Here is a 14,123-nt window from a genome sequence, read left to right on the forward strand (position 1 = left end):
ATTGGTCAGAGCCCTGCTTGCCACTCTTGAACTCCAACAATAAGAAGTCAAGAACACAGTGTGATTTGGATTTCTAAATCTAAACTGGATCCACCATTAGCAGACTCTCTGTATCCTGGACCCTAAGGGATCTGTTCAAACATGAGGGAAGAAGGTCTCCTTCTCTCAGTGATGGTGCTGCATGACTCCTCCAGCAGCCACCTACCCATCCTGCACTGAAAAATCAAGTTGCCACCTCTGCTGTGTTGGGAGCAGTTCCTAAGTCCTCCACACACATAGGCTGGGGTGGGGTGAAAGCCCCAGGCTATAAGTGGTGTTGTGATGTCCACGTGTGGTGCTCCAGGGGGAAACCACCCACTGTGCCTGTGCAAGGGTCTGAGCTGTGACTGCCCTGAGTTACCCGTACTTATTTCCATGGGAGACACCATAATTACACCTCCATTGCTCAATCACAGTCATTATTTGAAAGACCACATGCCTGACATGCTTCAGCAGCTATTCTGCAAGGCCAGACGGACTGGATTCAATTCACCTCAGTGCTCTGTATTCCAGCAGCCTTGCAGGTGCTGTGTCCAGGCACGGCAACCGACACAGATAAGGAGATTGCCTGCAGCAAGGATCATCAGGTCTGGCTCTCTAGAGAGACCCTGTGGCAGCCCCTGCTTGGTGCTTCAGCAAGCCCATAGTGAGCCTCATCAGTGGTAGAAAAATGAGTTCTGGTTTTGGCAGCTCAGATGCCGTGAGGACATAGCTGTGTTGACAGGGCAGGTCAGAATAAATACTTTGCACCAAATTTAGACCAAATGAATTGGAGAGCTGCTTAGGTGATCTGCATAAAAAGTGTTGTAAAGACTGAAGTGTGAATATTTAAACAATGCATTTCAACTAGACCAACTTAATAATGCTTAATTATTGCTTTTCGTAATTATTACTCATGTTTAATTTTACTTGTCGCCCAACCCGTACATATCAGATTAGGATCCTGCACCCTAGGACTGTGATCACATCAGAGATGAGAGACAGGCTTGAGCACCTGGAGCATCCCAGGATTAGAGATGAAAAAAGCTTGTGCTATTCTGATAATGGACAGCAATGGAGACAAAAAAGGGGGAAAAAAGAGGGGAAAAAAGGGAAGACAGAAGAGACCCTTTTGCACTTGTCCCTTCCCTTTTTGAGACTGTTTTCATTCTGCACACAGTGGACAGATGTGCCATTCACTTTGCTGAATTCTGCAATTGAAAATATTTATATTGCTAATGAGCAACAGTGAAAAATACCATCGGTCTGCAAAGCTGAACTAGAAATTTGGAAAATGGTCAGATGAATCTTCCTTGTAATAAAGGCTCCTCTTGCATATTCTTTGTATGGTATAACACTAACCAATAGACATTAACCTGGGACATTGATGTGAGGTGAAGGGTTGTAGGAATGACTGACCTTCCAAAGTGTCCAAAGTGGAACATAATTATTTTATTTAATTGGAATTGCATTAATATTTAATTTTACCACCACAAGTTGAGTTAATCAGTGACATCAAGACTGGAGGCAGCCTGGGCTGCAGTGATAATGCACTAGTGGAGTTCACATCCTGAGGGATAAAGGTCAGGCAAAGAATAAAACCAGGACCCTGAATTTTAGAAAAAAAAACTTCCAATCCTTCAAAGAGTTAGTCAATAGGACACCTGTGGAAACCTGCCCTCAGGGGCAAGGGAGCAGAAGAGAGATGAGAGATCTTAAAGGACATTTTTCATAGAGCATAAAAGCTCTCAATCCCCAGGTATAAGAAATCAGGAAAGGAACGCAAGAGACCAGCAGGGCTGAGTTGGGACCTGCTAGAGAAACTAAACGCACAGGCAGTGGAGCAGGAACAGGTATCCTGGGAAGAGTATAAGGACATTGCTCAGGTGTGTCAAGATAGGGATGAGGAAGGCCAAGGAGCAGCTGTAGAGAAAGGAAAATGAGTAGTGGTTTTAAATTGGAGGAGATTCAATTTGTATTAGATATAAGGAAGAAAATTTTTACAGTGAGGGTGGTGAAATACTCAAACAGGTTGCTCAGAGAGGCAGGATAAAGACCACCTCAGAGACTCAAGATAGTGAGGATTTATTTTCTCTGTTTTGATATAAACTTCCTAGAAAAAAAGCAATCTTGTACTTTGGTTTCCCAAGGAAAGATCATGGGGATATTCCACTCTCTGTGAGTACAGAGGAAGGATGTATTGTCTTGGAAGATATTTACTGCCACAGCAGCACCCCATGGGCAAATGTCAGCCATCCCCGCTCAAAGGTGTGCTTTGAGCACCTCCAATTTGATAAAAGCTATTTCCAAATGGCTCCCTTCTACTAAGCATCTGTGCATTCTCAGATAAACATTTCTGCATCATCATTTGATTTTTTTCCTCTCTTTCCCTAACCTGCAAACCCACAGGCCAAACCCACAAGATTTAGGCAGTCTAAAAAGTGCTTTAAAAGTGAATGAATGCTGCCAGACCAGAACTGCCCATTGTCTTTCTTCTTACAGCTGTTGATTGATCTGAGGTAAGAAAAGGGCTTTTTGTACTGTGCCTCTGCAGAAAAAATAAAAAGCAAAAAGAAACCAGTGACATGCAAAGGCAGATTTGACAAGGTTTTACTTCAGATGCTGAGAAATCCTTTTTCATCTTATGCAAACAGAAGGAATGTTTTTACACACCAAGACCTCACAACAAATGTTCTTCTCACTTCCAGAAGACCAGAATAAGCTAAGCACGGATGACTAACCTCATGGGAAAGAGGAGGGGCCAGCAGAATGTTACCTATTTTTTGACTACTTCTGTGCCAGGTGCATGTTTCTTTGCTGGTCTGGAAGCCTGCAGCTCTCTCCTGCTCTCTGCCAGCTGTTTGCCAGCTCACTACAACATCAACCAAAACAAGGGTGAGGAGCCTCTGCAGACCAAGCAGATGCAATGCCCTGCAGTTGCTGTCAATATTTCTTTGCTGAGTTTTCTCCTATGGTTTCTTGCAGGATGAAATTACCTCTAAAGGGCTATCTCAGATCTGTAATCTCTTCAAATATTTAACTCTGGTGGTTTTTATCTTTTCTTCAGCAAAAGACAAGGTCAAGCATTTTATCAAGTCCAAAAAAGACATCAATGCAAAAGGGTGAGAAAAAAAAGCAAACCCTCTGTATAAAGCACTCCAGTGTACTCATGCAGCATATTAGAGAGCAAAAGGAGCTTTCTGGCTCCTATCTGGCTGTTGTTACAATCGTTAATGTGGTTTTGTTCCATTACTAATGGCAGCAGAATGAGAAATCAGGCCCTCCAGACAAACTTGAGAGACTGTTGTTTCCCATCTGGCAATGAGAAGAAAGGAAAAAAACATTTAAAATAATGGTAATAAGCAAAGGGAAGACCTAAAATACTGAGCATGTAGCAGTAAAATCTGCAGATGCCTACATCAGGGTAGGAGTGGCAAACTAAATATTTTACCTTCTAAGTAATTCCCAGAGCCTGGTAGTTTAAGGCCACTCTGTAATTAAACAAAGACAACCTAATTTTTTACAGTGTGTATTATATTGTTTGATACATTTTTGTTTCCTAGAACTGCTGATTGACAAGCAGAGAAAAATAAAACTAGAAGAGCAGTACTAATGGATGAAAAACCTACAACTTGGAGTGGCATATTGTTGCAGTGGGATTTCCTGTTTCACCTATCCCAACCCCTCAGGTGTGCCAACCTTTTCTTTCCCCTTTTGCCCTCCTGCTAAGAGCTGTCCATCAATTTTAGCATTCCAGCAAGGGCGTGGTGTGGTTGGCAGAAGTTCAAAAGATGCCCCTCAGGTCCGGGCTCATTGGCCTGTCCAAGTGTCTGTATCCCTTGAGCCTTCCCCTCCTCACACCTGGTTGGCCCTCACCTGTCCCTTCCCCTTCCCCTGTCCCCGGGGCTAAAAAGGACACGAGACCATATGGCCCAGCGTGCTATTGGGAGCTGTTACAACATTCAGAGGTCTATCATGCTGAAATAAAACTCTGGATTAAGACTCTATGATAGAATCCTCTCCTTTCTCTTCACCGTCACCTGAACCTTTTCCACCAGAGGTAAACTGAGTTTCTACTCTGCCTGGATTTGTTCCGAGTGCCCAGCTGCAGCACCCAGCCAGACAAAGGTATCTCTGAGGTGAAACACCACAGCTGCTGCCTTTGGTCCAGCAGCAAGGGTCAGATGGGGCCAGGCATGTCCCACTTGGAAACATCGGGATTAATATTCTATAGCATATCATTAGCCTCATCTGAATGTGATTGGACAGAATTTTAATAAAAAGCTTTGCTAGGAAAATACATCATGAATATGCCAAGGTAAGTAAAATTAAGAATAACACTCCAATCTGGCTTTTCTGTAAAGTTACTCTGAGTTAACTATCAAATCCTGCAGCAGAGCCAGGCAGGGTGCATCCCTTCACTCACACCTGGCAGAAACTGTTCCCCTCTGAAGCCTTGCACCAATGCCCAAGCACCAAAGCCCAGGATGTCCACAGCATCCTCTCCAAACTCCAGCCCAACAGCAGGTGATATCTGCTGAAGTTCATCCCCATTGCCTTTGGGGTGCTGGGAGGTAGATGGGTGCTGGTGGGACTCAGATGGGTCAAGCATCAAGGTTAAATTCAGTTTGATTGGTTGCTAATCAATAATCCAGTCATCATCAGTACAAGAGGAAATGACTTTGGGTTATGCTAGAAGATATTACTAAAAATTGCTTCTCTGGAAGGGTTGTCAACCACTTGAACAGACTGCCCAGGGAAGTGGTGGAATCACCACCCTGGAGGTATTTAAAAGACATGTACATATGGTTCTTATGGGCATGGCTTAGTGGTGGACTTGGCAGTGCTGGATTAATGATTGGCTTGGTGATCTCTTCCAGCCAAACTGATTCTATGATTCCTTGAAGCCAAGTGATTCTCTCTATAGTGACTTGTTGATGGGCTGTACCCCATGGCCTCCAGCAGCAGCCCCCACAGTGCAGTTCATGTGGCCACACTTCTCCACAGGCTGCAGGCAAGAAGACTGCCCCAAAATTTCCCCTGTCCCTGCTGCTCCCCTGCCTTGCCAGTGGGCCCCCACCCTGCCCAGCTGTCACCCAGCACTGCCACTTCACACTCCAATGCATTTCTGCTTAAGAGAAACCTCCTCCCTTGCAGGGGGGATGTTTGCAGCACAGAGAGAGGAAGCATTGCTTCCAAGGAGCTCTCAGGGAGAGTGGAACCAGCCAGCTTTCAAATAAATATGGTTTATAATGCTTTCTTAATGCTGAGCACTTTGTGATATGTATTTCTTGAGGTGCAGTTTATACTAAAAAAAACCTCTAACCTCTAGATATTTTATAATTTTCCCTTTAAAAAGAAGGAATTTAAAAGTTCTTTGCTGTTAATTATTGATGCTGAACACAAACACGGGACTTCCTTTTATCGCAAGACTGAACATTTGACCTATGGTAGCCAAAACTGTGAAAATTTGAGAGGACCTCCAAGCCTGTATTTCAATTTCGTTACTATCATCTATCTTTCCAATGAAGTGCATTTACTCAATGAAACCAGTTTGATACATTTAAAATATGCAGGGTTCAATTAATTTTGTATAAGTATATAGCTCATAAGTTGTGCTGCCAAAATAGTTCACTGGGCCATAAGTTCAAAAATAATTTAAATAAAGGCTGAAAGAAACAAAAAAGGAAAATTACACAAAGCACATCACCATGAGACTTTCTTTAATGCTCTGAGGAATAAAACTGCCATAAAGTGATGGGATCAGGAAGAAACTTCATCTGACACAATCTCCCCCAGGGAAAGCACTACACACTTTTTCATGCAATTACATTTTCACCAGGGACACCCAGGCACAACATTGGCCTAACACAGCACAGAGGATTTGGCAAAGCACAGGAGCAGCTCAGACAGATGAGGTGGAAGGGAAGCATTTCATGGCCAGCCTCTGCAGATCCAGTGCAAACACACTTCCAGGCAACCCCAGCACCATGGCGGGCTGCAAAACCTACATGGGATCTAACACTTGGGCAGTACGTCCTCACGGACCTCTCCTTCCCTGCCCCTTCATCTGAGTATCATCACTGAAGCTTCAGGAGATGCACCAGAAGTTGGTGAGGCTGGAGATTTTTTTGCACCTGAACAAAATCTGGGCCCTGGAATCCATGAAGATTGCACTCTCTCTTGCCAAGGCCTGACTTAATTCCTGGAAGTCCCTCCTGAGATGTGCATGAAAGAAGCTGTAATGCCATATAGAGCATGGCAGCACATGATAGCGTCACACTTGGTTGAAAAGCCCCAGCAGGAGTGAGTCCCCTGCAGCTGAGCCCTGCACAAGCCTCACTCCTGCTCAGCCCTCCATCCAGAGCTGTGCTTCAGCCATCCAGACCCCCGTGGGACTCGCCTGTTCATAAGGAAACCTGCATGTAAAACCTGCATGCAAACCATACAGTGCAGGGAGAAAGTGGCTGCTCAGCGCAGGTGGCTTGGGCAGATCGCAGCTATCCCTCTCTGCCTGGCTGATTGTCCTCTCCTCCACTCACACTGAGGAACCTGCGCTGACCAGCACACTGAAACGTCTCTCTTTATTCCACAACTCTACTAAAGAAAACTTGAGGAGAGGGAAATGCCAGGAAGAGAATGGAAAATCTGCAAAAAGGCTAATCCAGTGTGTAACTCTTTCCCTGGTCAGAGGGGCAGATCTCCTGGGGGTGTATATATATATACAGGAATGCTTTTGAGAAAAGATGAATTTTCAGGATTGGGATGCTTTAATGTTTTCTAATCATGTTTCCCACTATCTCACACTGTCCGGTGCTTCTGAAAGAAGCACGAGGATTGCTGGGGACCTCCTCTGGACGATAATAGAAGGGAGAGAGGAGCACCTAGTGCATGTGCCGGGTACAGTGGGATGGGAACAGGTTCATTTTCCAGCGTGGTCACCTGAGATGATCTCTGGGGACACAGAGATGCTGCTCTCCAGCCTTCCCCCCATCCCTGTCTCACCTGCATCATCATCAGACTTCTGGGAGGAAAAAAGTCAGTTTTAGCACCCTGAAGTGAAATTTCCCTTGCAGATGCCAAATCACACTTAAAACCAGCCTCCTTGGCCAGATGTCTCGATCACGGGCTCGGCTCCCAGCTCCAGGCTCCGGCCGGGCACGGCAGGGCCGGGCACGGTTGCGCCCATCGCGCTCATTTCCCCGCTGGGCGATGGTCGGCGGCCGGGCAGCGCCTTCCCTTCCTCACTCAGCCAATTGCATCTCCAGCCCGGACGGGAGATCGCGGGGTGTGAGCGGGGGAGCGCCCGGGGGCCGCTGCGGGGGGGAGCTGGGAGCAGCCCCGGCGCCGCGGCGGGAGCGGGAGGAAGAGGAGGGAGAGAAGCGAGGGAGAGGCCTCTGGGGCAGGCAGGCCCCGGGGTCGGGCCGCGCCGGCCGGCCCAGCCACTTAAATGCACCCCCTGGGGCATCGGCTTCCCGCTGATGAGACCGCTGCAGGGCCCTCGAGGCCGGAGCGCCGTCGTGGGGACCGTCACCCTCTGCCTGGCCGCCGGGTGGGCTCTGCAGAGTAAGTGTCCGGCTCCGTCCCTGCCTCCCCCGCTCCCTCCCCGGCGCTTCCCTGCTGCTCCTCGCCGCGATGCCCCGGCTCAGCCCCGGCTCAGCCCCAGCGCCCAGCATCCGCGGGCGGTGCAGAGCGCCCGCCGACCCCCGCCTGCGGCCAGCGCTCTGCCCGGCTCGTCCGCAACCGGGAGCGGCTGGGGAGGGGACAGGGACGGGACATACCGAGACTGAGGCAGGCATCGCTGCTCTCCCTGACACGGTCAGGGGAGGCTCGTCCCCGCTCCTGCCGCTCGGAGGGAGCGGGGGAGCCGAGCGGGAGCAGCGCGGCCGCGGGGGGAGCGCCCCACGCCCCGGCCTCACGCCCGCTCCAGCAGAGGCGGCCCCAGCAGCCGCCGTGCCCCCGCTGCTTTTCCAGCGGCCGAGGGAACAAGGCGAGGAGGGGGAAACAACCCGGTTAGTCAGCCCGAGGGGTGTCTAACTGGGAAACACGGCGGTGAGGAGGGAAGGTGGGTTCTGATCCAGCACCCCACGGGGGGTGAGTGGGGATGGGGCAACCTCAGGGAGCCGTCGGGTCCGGTCCCAGAGGGGCCTGAGGGAGGCTGCTGCCAGCCCCACCCTGGCCCGGGGAGCGGGGTGTCAGAGCCGCCAGCGAGTTTGGTTCGGTCACGGCACTCCACGGAGAGAAGTGACGCGCAAGCAGGACACCAAAGGGTGGAGAAGCAGCCCGCAGGGTTTCAGAGGCCCCTGTCAGAACTGTCCCCCAGTTCAGAGCTCCTGCTGGCCCCGCCAGCCTTTTTGATTCTCACTCACTGCCCAACACACCGCAGGCCCAGCTGCGGTGCCGCGGCCAGTTCTGATAGGCAGAGCCTGACTCTTGGCCAGGCAAATACTTTGGAGTAGAGCAGCGTGTCAGGACGGCAAACTCAGTGAGCTCTGAGCAGCCCCTGTACGCGCTTCTCCTGGGTGCGTGTTTTACTGGGTGTGAAGGGGCTGGTTTTGGGAGAAGCACAGCCGTCACCTTCCGTAGGGCGCTGCATGTGGGTGTGGTGTTTGCTCTCCAGCCTGGTGGATAGACTGGTTCAGGTGATCTAGGCACACTGCCTACTAAAAATGTTTTTGAATGGTTAGATAGATACTGCACTGCCTTTTTTAGCTTTGCATACCAGATAGGGACAGCACATGTTAGCAAATAATTTAATGGAAAGATTTTAATTATCTCTCTTTTTACATTTATTTTGCAATTGCATATTCAAAACAAAGCCTCTATAAAAACATGAAAGGGTCACTGAGGGGAGACACTCAGCTCCTGTCTGGTCAGAAACAGTGGGAAAGGCCTTTAAATAAACACACGGACCAGAAAACAATTGGAACAATTTGCAGCGATTACCAGAGGTTCCCGGCTGTTCTGTTTCTGTAGCTGGCACAAACCTCGTTTTCACAGCTCTGGTTAGTCTCTCCTGCACACAGGCTGAACAGCAGACCACAGCTCAGCTGAGGATGCACTGAGCTGCCCAGAAAGCATGATGTTCCTGCAGGGGGACTGAGCAGCATGAGTATGGACAATGTTCATGAAAGGGGAGCCCAGGAATGTTATCTTGGAAAAAGCCTAGGTCCTATTTGGTTCCGTAGATGAGAGCCTGGGAACTGAACTGGCTTCTTGAGCTCCCCTACCTTATCCTGACCAACAGAGTTAGTGAATTCTGCTACAGATCCCAAATACGGTGAAGTCAGGTTGTAATTCACCCATCTCTTCCATTTGTGGTGGCTGTGGAGAGCTCTTAAGATTTTTTACAAGTTTTTTTTCCCTTGGAGATTTTTTTTCTTTGCCTTTCTTAATCATTCTTATCTCTGAAGACTGCAGAAACTCCAGGATCATCCCCAGGTGTCCCGCTTTGCACTCATGCAGTGTAGCTGAGGGTCTCATTCCCACTCCCCCATGGGGTTACAGACGTTACAGACATTTACAGGTCAGCATTTCTTTTTTGTTTTGCTCTTGCAGTCAGGCTGTTCCCACAGTAAGGGAGTAGAGCAGGTGAGTTGCTCCAAGCCAAACCAGGAAAAGGCATTCAGCCTTACTGTGTGCTTTATCTGCCTTTTGTCTGCTTTGATTTTTGTGGGTAGATAACAGGATTTCAGTCTTTAGCCAAGGGTCTCAGAAAAGCCATTAATCAAAAGAAAAATGTATGCCAGTTAAAACTCCAGTGTTGGTGTTCATCCAAATCTTCATGCAGAGACACCAAATGCAAGCAGAAATTATTGCAGTTACACATTAAACTAAGCAGTCAGTTCAGTTTTACAGTGTCACAAACAGCTCTGTAATCACATCAGGAGGAAGTAGATGAAAATTAAATATTCTTTTATATGCATTTTTGCCCGGATATCATCAGGAACATGAAGTCCCTGGCTTCTCAGGGACTGTGTACCTTTGTATACATGTGATTTATCTGCACTGGCTTATTAACTGGTGGCCTTTAAGAAGCTGATATTTCTAATGTTCACTACACATCCTGAAAACATGACAAAGTCCTTGCCAAGACTTCACATACTTATGCCTACTACAGTTCTTGCTTTTGGGGGATGGTAGTTAATGAATATGATAGATTACCTCAGACATGGCAACTAAACTTTCCATGTAAATGCAGGATTTTTAGATGAAGCCAGTTACCGATGAACAAAAGAACATTGCTCAGTTTTCAGAAAATTTTATACTTATCCAAAGTCCCTTTCTATGCGGATGTTAAAACATTGAAACATATGCAAATACGTGTCCGCTATGGTTGAAGCATTTTTGCTATCACAAATTATAAATGTGTACTTAGTCTTCAAGTATGGATGTTACTTTTATGGAAAGCAAAAGAAAAGCTATTGAAAAGCATAATCTATCCCCTCTTAAAACAGATCACTGAGATAGGTAGGATGAATCACCACGATCCAGAGGTCCCAACCTGCCCTGGACAGTTGGTGCAGCCTCACCTCCAGACTCACCACTCTCCTTTGTCTTTCAGCTCCCGGAGGAGTATCCTTAGTTGTCCCACAACCCAACATCAATGCAACAGTGGCACAAAACATCCTCCTCTCAGTTGAATACTCTTGCCGAGGCGTGGCCACCATTGAGTGGAAGCATGTGTCAAGTTGGGGCACCACCAGCATTGTTGAGTGGAGAAGTGGGAATTATGTCAACATATCCACGGTCTACAAGGACAGAGTGACTACTTTTGAAAATGGCTCTATACAGCTTCGGAATGTGGGCATGAGAGATGCCGGCTACTATTTTGTCACTGTAATGGAGGAGCATGGAACCAATGCCTATGGCACCATCATAGTCAATGTTTATGGTACAAACTACTTGGGACTTCTTGGCTTTACCCTGTGTTTAAGCATCAATCTGCTTGTAATCAATTTTATAATATTATTTTTTTTCCATTTTCCCTACAGAGATTATCTATGAAGATTTGCATTTTGTAGCAGTTCTCTTCACATTTCTCGCTGCAGTATCTGCCATTCTAATCTGCTTCATGTGGCTGTGTAATAAATCTCTGCATCTATTTCAGAAGAAGACAACACACAAACTGACAGGTATTTCTCTAAAAATGTAGTCAGGGTATAGGGTCTTCAAGCCTGAAATTTGAGCCTAAAATTTGTACCATAAAGGTGCTAAACAGGGCCACTGAGAAACAAGACTGAAAGTCTCAGATCAGTTGTTCTGTTCTAACTCCTTACTAGCTGAGGCAACTGAGTAACAGGTGTTTAGTTGAAGAACAATCCACAGGACATCTACCTTTTTTGTTTCACATTAGAAATAATAAAATACTTCCCAACATTGCTGATTGCAAAACTTGGGGAGAAAAGACCAGAGCTCAAATAACCCCCCATCAAAGGGCAGGAGACAAAGTCAAGAGCATCAGCAACTCTCTGAGTTCACATCAGCAGGGTGTATTCTAGGGGAAAATAATCAAATGACCCTTGGGAGTGCCCCTACTTCAGTTCAGTCCTCAGCAGAGGACTGCATCTCCTCCTCTCAAACCCCCACTTCATCTGTTCACTTTTGATCCAGTTGCAGACTCCAATGAACACTGAGTAATATCAAAACCTGACACTGAAGACAACAGTCATGAAAAGCAGGTCAAGGGAACACAAGAGCTACACTGAAGGGACATATTAGAGAAGAAATTTCCAAGCTACTGCCAGGGATATTTGGCCTAGGCAGAAAGACAAGGTGCGTGTTATGAGCCTGGGATCAAGCTCTTAGGCACATCTTTGAAATGGGAGGTTTCCTTTACCACTTCAAAGTATTTCAGAAGTTTACCTGCCTTCTTTGTAAGTGCAGATCCCCTCGTGGTTTCTTGCCCTCTAGGTAAAAAGTCTGTATTTCTTCTATAAGAAGTGTTACATTACAACAAGCAGCCTAGCTATCAATATTTTACTGGACCAACAGAGACACTCAAGCATCCTAAGATTCGTGGCCCAGACTTTGTGTCAACTCTGCAAAACCTAATAGAAGAAGAAATTAATTTGGTTTGAGCTGCGTCTTCCTTTCTGTTGCTCATGTATGGCTCTTAAGTGTTGCTGCTGTTTTCATGGTGCATACATCACTCACAAGGTTCTGTAGCTACTGAAAATTTTCCTATCATGCCAGAATATACAGAATTTTGTTTAGATAAAGCCTTTTCCTCCAGCTGAAGCCAGTCTTCCCACAGGGCTGAATTGAATAGACATACTCATGTAACATATGGCAGAGTTCAAGAAAGCACAGTTCTAGAAACTTGTGTGATCTCCCAGGAAATGGTCCAAAGCAGAGACCTAATTTCAGCCCCAATTCTATCTCAGAAGAGCCCTCCTTTCAGAAGTCATGAAGAGAGATATAAGAATGGTCCCTATGGACTTCATTTTCTTAGTATCTTTAGCCTCGTACCGGAAGAAATCATTGTCACTTTAAAGATTGTGAGAACCTCTTTATACAGTTAAATATTTTGAAAATATGTATTTAAAACCTAATTTTAGATGAGAAAGCTTGAGCTAATAATAAAAAGTTAAAAATGTCTTGAGTTAATTTTGGAATGTTGGCCTTCCAATCCATTTGCCAATCAATAATAATATCCTTTCATTTACAGCAAGTACAACAGAAGAGATTGAACTGGAAACCATTGAGTGTTAGCCAAGGACTGTATCATAATAAAAATAACAATTCTACCTCAGAAGAAAGTGTTGGCCAAGAAAGCAAGAACAAACCTAGAAGGTAAAATGTTTGTGACTACTGCAGAAACATCCTGACTTGCAAAGTAATTAAATCAGCAGTGTCTGATGGAGCTGTTTGAACCTGTTAAGTTTTCGGTTCTGCTAGTCAAGGTCAGAGTAAAAAAGAGCAGGCTTTCATGCTGAGCATGAACACATTTTTGTGGCTAGCTAATAAAATCTAGAGCCTCTACCACTCTTAAAAACAACCAACCCTCTAAGATCAACCCATAAAGGAAATTATCATGGTCTTGAAGGACACATGCATTTTGGATACAGCAAGTCTCCTATTACAGTCAGAGTGGTCATTAGTATCCATCAACATAATAAATTAAATATCTAATTACAGTATTACATTAAAAAATTAATTGCAAGCACTGAATCCTGTTTATTGCACCTATGCTGCTGCTTTTGGGTGTAAGGAACTTCCTAAAGCTCTGAAGACAAACTGCAATTTTTCATGAGACAAAACTGACTTTGAAAGAACGCTGAGCTGGTCAAAGTTCTCCCGCTTGTGTTTCCCGCAGTTGTTTACACTGCCCCAGGATGGATCTTAACACACATTTTATGACATTACTAGAGCAGGTGGTTGTACAAGGAACAGTGCAGGCAGGCACTAAAGAGGACATTACTAGAGCAGGTGGTTGTACAAGGAACAGTGCAGGCAGGCACTAAAGAGAACACTGTCTATGAAGATTAGAGGGGGTCAGATAAAACAGTGACACACAACACCAGTTGGGGTGGCAAAATACTAAACAGTTTTCTTGTAAAAGATGTCAAGTCCTTTGCAAACAGCCCAGTGCTGAACAATCTATCTGAGAAAAAAAGTTGTAACTGCATGTTTTTGAAATACAGTATTAACAAATACAGTTCTAAAATTGCTCCTGTTGAGAAGCCACCTTTGCTTTCCCTATGTTGTAAGAAAACATGAAGTGACCCAACTAATGTTTTCTTGAATCTGCATATTGCACGTATTGCAATTCTCCACCTGTAGATCTGTGGGGTGAAATAACATTTGTGTTTGTCAGTGAGAAAGCAGTAAACTGACCGAGTTCCAAATTATTCTGTTTTGCTTTTGTAATGAGAATTTTGCAGTGTGAAATAAACTTTGAACTTGGAAGACATCATGGACTAGTCTGCGCCTGTAGATTGCCACGTTGCTGTTTGAGTCAAACTGCAGCTACTGCCTTTCTCACACTTTGTCTCACTTGTTTGCAAAAATCTTTTACAGGACAGGCTGACAGAGCTTTGCCTCTGGTCAGGGACTGGGATGCTCAAATGCAGAGGTACTGTGGGCTCCCTTTGGAAAAACGT

At 45.9% G+C, this 14,123-nt stretch overlaps 1 protein-coding gene across 2 annotated transcripts; it reads left to right on the forward strand.

The window, feature by feature from the left end:
- The first annotated feature begins 7,279 nt into the window (after positions 1-7,279).
- VSTM5 (V-set and transmembrane domain containing 5) lies at positions 7,280-13,933 on the forward strand. 2 transcript variants are annotated; one of them, XR_013180983.1, is made up of 5 exons: positions 7,280-7,584; positions 10,583-10,912; positions 11,013-11,153; positions 12,689-13,394; positions 13,450-13,933. XR_013180983.1 is itself a non-coding variant. In XM_054628306.2 (4 exons), the coding sequence occupies exons 1-4, from the start codon at positions 7,500-7,502 to the stop codon at positions 12,730-12,732; spliced, it is 600 nt and encodes a 199-aa protein (XP_054484281.1). In that variant the 5' UTR covers positions 7,280-7,499; the 3' UTR covers positions 12,733-13,933. The 2 variants fall into 2 exon arrangements, 1 of the variants encoding a protein (XP_054484281.1); XM_054628306.2 differs by having other exon boundaries at positions 12,689-13,933.
- The last annotated feature ends 190 nt before the right edge of the window (positions 13,934-14,123 follow it).

The sequence above is a fragment of the Agelaius phoeniceus genome, chromosome 2, assembly GCF_051311805.1.
Source record: "Agelaius phoeniceus isolate bAgePho1 chromosome 2, bAgePho1.hap1, whole genome shotgun sequence".
Lineage (NCBI taxonomy): Eukaryota > Metazoa > Chordata > Aves > Passeriformes > Icteridae > Agelaius > Agelaius phoeniceus.